The 10,108-nt window shown below is 36.7% G+C and overlaps 1 protein-coding gene across 2 annotated transcripts; it reads left to right on the forward strand.

Annotated features, from left to right (window-relative positions):
- The first annotated feature begins 9 nt into the window (after positions 1–9).
- Positions 10–9,683, forward strand: LOC129572670 (uncharacterized). Of its 2 annotated transcripts, none has more exons than XR_008688478.1 (2): positions 10–2,537; positions 9,562–9,683. XR_008688478.1 is itself a non-coding variant. In XM_055452680.1 (2 exons), exon 1 carries the CDS (start codon positions 2,841–2,843, stop codon positions 4,023–4,025), a length of 1,185 nt encoding a protein of 394 aa, XP_055308655.1. In that variant the 5' UTR covers positions 2,551–2,840; the 3' UTR covers positions 4,026–7,580; positions 9,562–9,635. The 2 variants fall into 2 exon arrangements, 1 of the variants encoding a protein (XP_055308655.1); XM_055452680.1 differs by lacking the exon at positions 10–2,537 and adding an exon at positions 2,551–7,580 and having other exon boundaries at positions 9,562–9,635.
- The last annotated feature ends 425 nt before the right edge of the window (positions 9,684–10,108 follow it).

The following is a 10,108-nucleotide window of genomic DNA, read 5'->3' on the forward strand; positions in this document are numbered from 1 at the left end:
CTTCAAAAAGTTCCATACACACATGCCAATGTTTATGTGATATAAAAGAAAAAAGTCGATTTTTATGAAAAATCGACCCCCTTAAATTTCACACCAAACGCGATTTCTCAAAAATCAGCCCTACAATGTGTTTCCAAAAACTGAGCGTTTGTAGCCGGCCACCATACCAACAAAATGGCATATACCACATATCCGGGAAAATTCGTATTTCGAAGTTCTGGGCATAGGCAATTCATCAATGAACGGAATTTGTACGAAGAGTCGCATTCTACGATGAAATTGCTGCCAAAAATACGCTCTACTGGCTGAAAAAGGCTCACAAAAGGCCATATCCGCTCAATTTTCGACGAGCAATCGATTAAAAGTGGTCACAATGCGATCTGAGGCTATTTCATGGTCGAAAAATAGGTCTGATTGAAGTGAATTTTTCAAGTTGCTCTATTTTCACTGAAAATGATATTTTTGTTCGAAAAACACGTGAAATAGACCTTTGACGTCGTTTTGGTCTTAGAAAACTGCTATTTTATCGTGAAAATAATGGGAGTCCACGAACACTTGAATATCCATTTCGTTGTCATTTTGGTCATAAATCGGCATTTTGGCATCTGAATGTATGAAATTGAACTTTTGCTCGGGGGATACATAAAAAATGCACTTTCCAGAGCTTTGGTGGTTGGAAATTAATATGTTTCGATGAAGTAATGGGTCTAAAATTACTTCAAAACTCTTTTAATGGATATTTTGAAATTTAATCACATTTTACAATGTCCAATAAGGAAAAAATGGGACTTTTTTTTAATGAAAGTGGAAATTTACTATTTACAAAACTTGCGAAATGTGGATGCAAATGTTTTACCCGAAAAATAACAATTTCCCAATGATAAGACCTTAACCCTCTAGCTGGTTACCGTTCCTATAGGAACGGTTACAAAAGTCCATTTTTCAGCTATTTAGCATATTATTTGACTATTAAGATGTACTAGAGATGTGTTGGCAACACTTTTCTCAACATTTTTCCCATAGGTGTATAGGTATTTTGACGTTTCGTTTGGCTTTTATAGTCATTCGAGTGTGAAATTTCGATTTGTGAGCACCTAAAATTATTTTTCTCCGAGCCATATTTTAAAATCATCAAAAAACACATTTCCAGTTACCAAAATCCATCGGGAATTTTTTTCTGCTTTGTTTAGACATTAATCTAGTGAATTCAATTACCATACATCGAATAAAGTTTACCAGAGTCTGGGATCTCATTTTTTAGTAAAAAAATGGGATTCTGAAAGTTTGCACTATGTGTGCCTCGATTTAGGGGTAGCTCCCATACAAATCACCAAGATCCCATACGAAATAGTATGGGAAATGTCTTGACTACACCTGGCAACCCTTCCTATAGGAACGGTTTTATCTATGCTACCTGGCGGCTACCTGGTACACTTTTTTTCAATTCTAAAAGCGGATTTGGGTTTTTTGGGCACAAATTAGTCTAGAAAAAAATTCCCGATAAAAAATTCGCATTATTTCGATCTTGCCAGCTAGAGGGTTAAAATAGACATATTTCTGACAAAAGTGTATTTTTTCCGAGAATAATTGCCTTACAAAAGTAGTGATATCAGATGAAAAACCTCTAGACGAGGTTAAAATGGAGTGACGCTCCTGTGCGCGGATTTACCACTCAAAATGACTGATATCATTTTGAGTGACGCTAGGACGCTGTATTATCACTACATACGAGGTTCAAAAGTATTTTTCGCATTCACTATTGTGAAAATTTACTCACAATAAGGAAAAATATCTTGCGTCACGACTTTTGATTTTAGATCGAGTTTTCAAGCGCTTTGCCGTCAAAATGATATCAGTCATTTTGAGTGGTAAATCCACGCACAGGAGCGTCACTCCATTTTAACCTCGTCTAGAGGTTTTTCATCTGATTCCATTATAAATAAATAACAGGTCAAAATAATCACCAACTCAATGGATGGCTATATCACAGTCAATGTTACTAAATTTCAAAAAATTTGTGTAAAATCACAGTTATGCCTCATTAATACTATACATTTAGTAAGGATGAAAGAAAAAAAAAACGATTTGTCAGTACTTTAAACTAAAAATTTGACTGTGCTCTTTTCGTACTGATGTGATGAAGTTTGCGCGACTGGTTGAATTTTGGAATGGATCAGCCACTTTGTTTGCGTATTTGCACAATTGTGGAATTTGAGCTCTAATCTGTTTGTTCATCAGATTGTGCTTGATTTTTAGGTAGTTAGTGTGGCGCAAGGTACGAATGCTCTCACCTACTGCTATATTATTGCGTACAGTAGGACAGTTTGCGTATCCATTTACGATATCGTAAATAAATACAATTGATGTATTTACTCTCCTTCTTTCTAGTGATGTCATATCGAGGGCTTCGAGTCGCTTGTTGTATTCGGTGATATTATATCCGTTTGCCGCTGTCCGATACTCTCTTCTGGCAAACTGAGTAAATTTACTTATATTTGTATGCAAAGCTCTCGAAATTTGTATCAAAAATTTATGAGGTAACTTACAAAATATGCGCACAATTGACAGCAAAAGTAAGAACATACATTTAGTTATATACAATGACAACTTCATGTTGGATGTGGGTAGTCAGAAGTAATTACTGTCCGTCAAAAATTTTGTTATTTCTATATCCAAACTATATTTTTTTTATGTAAAAAGTGAAAAAATAATTTCATAAACAACGTCTGTCGTCGAAAAATATCAAGTTCACTTGTTTCTTGTAATTTAAACAAGTTTATTTTGTGCATAAACATTCTCAGTGCCGCACTTGCTATTGTTGTTGCCGTCATTTGCTCACAATGGGCCACAAGTGCAGTGAAGACGACTGCAAACGCGATTGCGTGTCGGGTCCAAAAACGAAATGCAAAAAATGCAATACCCTTTGCTATTTGTTGTGCTACGGCTTTGAAAAAGCGAAACACAACCACGTCAAAATCATTCTGCCAAGTGGTGCAAAAATTGCTGTCGATCCGAAAACATTGATTTTTGTCTGCGACAACTGCGATGTGTTGATATCAAACGTCATACCGAAACCGGGCGAAAAAAATGACACAACGAATGGCTCTGAGCTGTCTCCGAAGAGAACAAAAACCGCTTCATTAGCTGCTGAATTCAGAGAATGGAGCAAAACCATTTCGTCACAAGTCGAGCAATGCAAATTTGTTAATCGAAACGAGCAATGCAACGAAAAACATGCAACGAAAAACATGCAACAAAACAACGTACAAAAATCAGTTCCGTCAATAAATTTCAAACACACTCCGTCCTCGAACTGTGCCAGTAAACCAAATGTAAACAAACCGCAACAACGTCAATTCTCAACCGTGCTCAAATCGACTATCACAGCAACAGCAAAAAATTCGGCCAAGTCTGGCAAACGTAAACACAGTGAAATTACGCTAATTGAAAATTCATCGGCAACACTCATTGAATCTGCACCTATTCCATCGCCGAGAAATGGCACGGGTAACTTTCAAATTGGTAAACCAGTGACAAAGAAACCTGCCAAAGTACCGAAGTCACCAAAACAACGATTGGATAAGTCAGTTGGGGTGTCTAATTTTGATATCGACACCACCGTAGAAGAAATAAATGAGCACATTCTCAGTGTTACGACCATTTCCGACGCTAAGAAGTTCCGATGCATCAAATTGATTAAAAAAGAGCAAGACTTGAGCAAATTGTCGTTCGTTTCTTTCAAAATTGACGTTGTGAGCGATCACTTCGATGAACTGATGAATAGAGCAAATTGGTCAAGCGAGAATTTAGTTCGTGAATTCGTGAAAATGAAATTGCCCGAAAAGTCAAACCCTTCGATTGATAAACCCAATTCAGCGTCACCATGCGAAACACACACGGCAAAGTCACAACGCATTTTCGAAAATGCAAACGATCTGTTGGGTTTCAACACACCGCAAAGTGCCAAATCACACAGCAACGAGCAAAATTTTCGGACGTCACCACAGCCACCCCAAGCAACGTGAATTTGAGAAATTCTGAACGAGAAAACGGCGATAATGCGCAATTCAACGGTCTTGAATGTGACCCTCCAGGTAACATTTTATTAAACAGTATATGTTCTCTACGAGCGAGTGATACTACACCACCAATTAATTCGAGTCAAATTGATTCCACACAGAAAATAAAATCCGAGGAGTACATTTACTATGAAAACATACACAGCATAGTATCGAAGTTGGACATCAAGTACAGAATAGCAGCATCGTTGTATCGAATACTTTGCTTCACCAAAACCTGGCTCAGCGAGCATCACAAATCCGATGACTACTTTCCGGCCACACTCAATGTATACCGGCGCGACAGAGAAACTTTGGGCGGCGGTGTAGCCATTGCAGTGGATAAAAAACTCGTATCAAAACGTATCAACGAAATCAACCATCCAACGTGTGAATGTGTGTGTGTAAGAATTGCAAGCAAACCGAAGCCGTTAATAGTTTATGTTGGCTACGTACCACAATGGCAGCAAATAGATAACGTAGCGTATTCAGTGCATTTTGGTTTGATAAATCACCTCTTCACAAATTACGCCGATCATCGCATATTCATCTTGGGTGATTGGAATTTAGCAAGAGTGAGATGGGAAGCCGATGACTCCGAAATGCATTACTTGCCAACAAATTTATCTACACACACGAGATCCGAGTATTTTGCGATTGCATCTGAGTTTCTATTGGGCATGCAGGAACTACCATCATTCCAACTGTCCAACATAACAAACATTGCGAACAACGTACTTGATTTGGTATTTGTCGATGAACCGAATGATACTACTGTACGTGAAGCAAACACAGCCGTTTCAGTTCAAACTGATGTGTTTCATCGTCCACTTGTCATAACATTCAAAGCTGAGCAGCGTACTGCCGAAACCGAGCTTATTGAAGTGTTTTGTTACAACAGAGGGAACTATGCACGCATGAAACTTGAACTTGAATCACTCAATTTTGCACATGACTCATTGAATGTTGATGCGGCATATGAATTTTTTCATGAAACCATGATTCGACTCATCAACGAAAATGTGCCGAAGATACAAATCAAAGCAAAACAAAACAAGCCAAAATGGTGGACACCACAGCTCCAGTGGCTAAAAAATCGGAGAAACAAAATGTACATACGAATGCCAGTGGGTGAAATCAACGATGATTACATTAATGCACTTAAGGAGTTCGACGAGCTGCACGACAAGCTGTACAATGAGTATATTTCAAATGTCGAAGAGAACATTCGTCAAAATCCTGCCGAGTTTTGGAAATATGTGAAAAGTGACAGCGCAGCAGCAGACTATCCAGCTGAAATGATGTACGAGGGAGAAATCTGTGATAAAATGGATGGAATCGTAAACCTGTTTGCCAACCATTTCGAAAAATCATACAGCATTGACAATACAGTCATTGACATCGAAGAGATTTATCGCAATGTACAGGAAAATGGCATCGACGAACTCAACGTATCAATGTTCGATGTTGAAAAAGCGATAAACAAATTGAAAATAAAAGGGAGTGTTGGACCCGATGGAATTCACCCAAGAGTCATCAAGGAATGCGTCGATTCACTCATTTTCCCGTTATGGCTATTACTGCGAATGTCATTGGAAGCCGGCAAAATAGCTGATGTTTTAAAACCGTCGAGAATAATGCCGCTCCACAAAAAAGGTGATCGTAGCAACGTCGAAAACTACCGAATTATCGCAATCAGCTCGGTGATTCTGAAGATATTCGAAATTATCGTGCATGACAAATTACTCTGCACTGTCAATCCAAGGCTGTCAAATGCACAGCACGGTTTCCGCCCAGGCAGATCAGTCACGACGAATCTCATCAATCTATCGATAGCAGCCCATACGGCGTTGGAGAAGGGAATTCAACTGGATGTTTTCTATGGCGATTTCAAAAGTGCGTTTGATCGAGTATGCCATGCACTACTTATTAAAAAACTACCGAAGTTTGGCATCGCCAAAAAGACAGCAAAATGGATACTTGATTTCCTAACGCATCGCACAAACTACGTGCAAATCGGCAAACACAAGTCAAGAGTGTATGAAGCAACATCGGGTGTTCCAGCCGGTAGCACTTTGGGCCCTATGCTTTTCCTGATATTTATCGACGATATCACTGAAATAGTCGAAAGAGCCATAGTGTTGTTATTTGCTGATGACATCAAAATCTACATCGAAATCAAAACCGCATCCGACGTGTTCGTGTTGCAAAGGGACATCGACATAAAGCTGTCAACGGACAAGAAGTTGTCCGTCCGTCCGTCCGAAAAAAATGAAAACTTTTGACGGACAAATTTTGTCCGTCCGATAGTTCGGACGGACGGACAATGTCCGAATTATTTTATTTCGGACAAACGGACAACGGACACGGACAGGTTTTGTACGAAACATTTCGGACACGCTTTTTTGTCCGAACATTCGGACAGTCAGAATGTTCGGACACGTTTTCGGACGGACGGACAATTTTTTGTCCGAAATTTGTCCGAAAATTTCAATGAAACTAAAAACACGTTTTTCCCGTCCGTTCGCCAAAAATTTCAATTTTTCAACAAATGGTTCGCGTATTTAACGCTAATAATTTTCCGACGGATGTTCGTATCTTGATAAGTACTTTCTTCTGATACTTCTTAATGAAAATTGTATGAAGAAAAATTCTCAAAACTAATAAGAAAATTAATCAAACTATTTGTTCTTGTGTAAATGTTGTGTTGATTATTAAAAGAGCATAGAAATTTTTTTTTTCGGACGGACGGACAGCAAAAAACCACTTTTTCACTTTTTTGTCCGTGTCCGTTGACAGCTTTACATCGACAACCTATTGAAATGGTGCGAAAAAAACAAGCTCCACTTTAATATAAAAAAATGTGCAATCCTAACCATCACGAAATCGAATGCTCCAGTTAATGCGCTGTATAAAATGCACGAACACACACTCGACCGTCAAGACGAAATGCGCGATTTAGGCTTGCAAATTGACAAACGCTTTACATTCATAACACACATTGAAAAGGTGATAGCAAGTGCACGACAATCTCTCGGTCTCATAAAAAAGATTTCACGTAGTAGCTTCTCTATAACAACGCAGATGTTATTATATACGGCCTATGTTAGATCAAAACTCGAGTTTGGTGCAGTGATTTGGGACCCATACCAAGAGATATATAAAAAATGTGTAGAATCGGTTCAGAAAGGTTTTCTCATATATTTACTGGGTACAGATAGCTTAGATGAAGGGCAATACAGATTACCACCGTATAGAGAAAGATGTCAAATAGTGGGAATGCAGACACTCGAGGATAGAAGAAAGATAATAAATTTAATGTTTGCTTTCGATATTCTCCATAATAATATGTATGATGTAAATGTCAGTTCAAATTTTGTTCCGTCAACTAGAAACAGAAGACTTAGGTCGCACAATATGCTAACTATTCCATTATATAGAAACGACTACTCGTACAACCAACCAATAGCAAAGTTAATGAGATTGATTAATGAATTTTCTGTGATATTCGAGAATGTAAATGTAAGAACAATATTTAAATCCAAAATAAGAAACTTAGTGTGTAACACGGTAAACGAATGAAATGTAAATTAAAAACGAAAGTATTGACAACAAAATCAAAATTTTATATGTATACAGACGAAATGTTATTGCAAGTAGCCAGTATTTGGCGAAATAAATAAATAAATACAATGTAAACAGTGTTTGATCATTTGTCGACGATCAACGTTATGACAAGATTGTGAAAACCTAAGTAAAAACACATCCATAATTCAATGACCGAATATGTGGACATTTGCAATTAAATTTCTTCGAAATAAAAATAGTGTTTCCGTATACATTGTAAACAATTGATGTGATAGTTGCCTGTATAAATACGTCGCCTGTGGATTTTATGGAAATTTGAATACATCTATTTTCTAACGGGATAAATATGTGGAATTTGTGAATAATCTACAAAAACTAATGCTACAAAAACTGGTGCTAGCAAGTAAACTACAAGCATTTTATATGTACTTTTTCACTCTTCTGTCGCACTAATTTGACATTGATTTTGACGTTTTTTGCAATTTTTACTTGTTTCATGTGAATCTTTCTTTTAACTATAGCCTTTTTGTAAACATTGAACTATTTTACTCAAGTTGAAATGAAGTTGAATAATAATAATCAATAATAATAATAATAAAAAGAATTACATTGGTAATCCCGAACTTTTCCGTACCGTTGGCCTGCGTTGTCCGTAGGTATTTTTGGTTATTTTTTGTGAATTTTCTTGAAATAAAGGCAGTAAAAATAAAATAATGAAAATAAAGTGAAAAATCGGTCACTTTAACTAAAACTTCGAGAAAAATTTCGACAAAAATTGAGGACAAAAAATCAAACTTCTGCAAATGCGATTAACATGAAACTTTCAGAATCTTATTTTTTCTCCAAAAAATGAAACCTCAGAAAGTTCGAAGCCAATCGGAATCGGAAAATTAACGGGTACTTCCCATACAAAATTGTCCAAAAATCGGTAATTTTAGTCAAAATTTCAAAAATTTTGTATGGGAGGTACCTGTAAATCGATTCCGATTGGTTTCAAATTTTCAGAATCCTATTTTTCTCCCAAAAAATGAAATTCCAGAAAGTTTGAAGCCAATCGGAGTCGATTTACGGGTACCTCCCATTAGTGTTGGCCGTCGAACACTTTCGAACGCTTGTTCGTTCGTTCGACATGGTTTTAAAAAAAGGTTTTGTTCGTTCGTTCGACAATTTGAAAAAATATTTTTTTGTTCGTTCGTTCGTTCGACATTCATTTTGTTCGATGTTCGGTCCGAACAAAAATTTTTTACATTAGAAGATTCGATGTATTGATCAAATTTATAATGTAATCGTTACAGCTCATGCTTTTATTAGCTTTTATTATAATTTTTCATAGTAATACCAATTTTATTCGGGAGATTTTGAAATAAAAAAAACTTTGTTCGGACCGAACATCGAACAAAATGAATGTCGAACGAACGAACGAAGAAAAAAATATTTTTTAAAATTGTCGAACGAACGAACGAACAAAAATTTTTTTTTTAAATTGTCGAACGAGCGAACGAACAAAAAATATTTTTTTAAATTGCCGAACGAACGAACGAACGTTCGAAGCCATCACTACCTCCCATATAAAAGTGTCAATTTTTTGAGGTTTTTCTTAGGGCAAGTACCCCAGGATCAAATCGAAAATGGCTCATCTTCGAACTTAAACTAAGTTTTTTGGATACAAAACTTTTGGCGTTTCCTGATTTCGATTATCTCAATTATTTTTTGAGTTATCGTGTTAACAAACACCGACGACGACGACGGCAAACGAACGGAAAAGTGTCTCAAAAAGTGGTTTTCTACGCGTTTCATGAGTTTTTATGATGATCTAAGCCAATTTTGCGAAAAAAGTTTTCGGGACCAATTCCTATACTTTCCCTTGACGGTGTGTACGGAAAAGTAATAAAGCTATTTTTTCATTCAATTATAGATGTTACAGAAGCAATTCAGTGCTACCGTTGTACAGTTGCGCCCAGTTTTCGTACAGAAAATCGAACCCAGCAGCTATGTTCCAAATTCAGCGAAAGTGATGAGTTTGTCATTGACTGTCCATATTCAACTATGTGCATGAAAAAGGTCTTCCAGTATCAACTACAAGATGGAACGAAGATTGAAACAGTAAATCGCAATTGTGCTGACCAAAAGTATACCGAGCAGGTAATATATTAAAGTCTTGTGACAAAATATTTTTTTCTCGATATGGGCACGGCCACGTGAGACGAAACCACGGAAAAAAAATAAAAGTGAAGAAAAAATGGTCCTAAAGTTAGATTGCTATGAAATTTTGCACCAAACTATTATTTCATAAACTCAATATATTCTGAGAATTTCATGGAATTTGGATTATTTTTTCTTATCAAAATTGCCAAATTTGCGATTTTTTTTGTCATTTTTCGACTTTTTGTGGACTCTTTTTCGAAGGCGTTAATTTCTGTCAAAAATGTACAAAATCGGTAGGTTAAATACATTTTCTCAAA

The sequence above is a fragment of the Sitodiplosis mosellana genome, unplaced genomic scaffold (assembly GCF_009176505.1).
Source record: "Sitodiplosis mosellana isolate CC-2019 unplaced genomic scaffold, AAFC_SMos_1.0 Smas_scaffold_5365, whole genome shotgun sequence".
Classification (NCBI taxonomy): domain Eukaryota; kingdom Metazoa; phylum Arthropoda; class Insecta; order Diptera; family Cecidomyiidae; genus Sitodiplosis; species Sitodiplosis mosellana.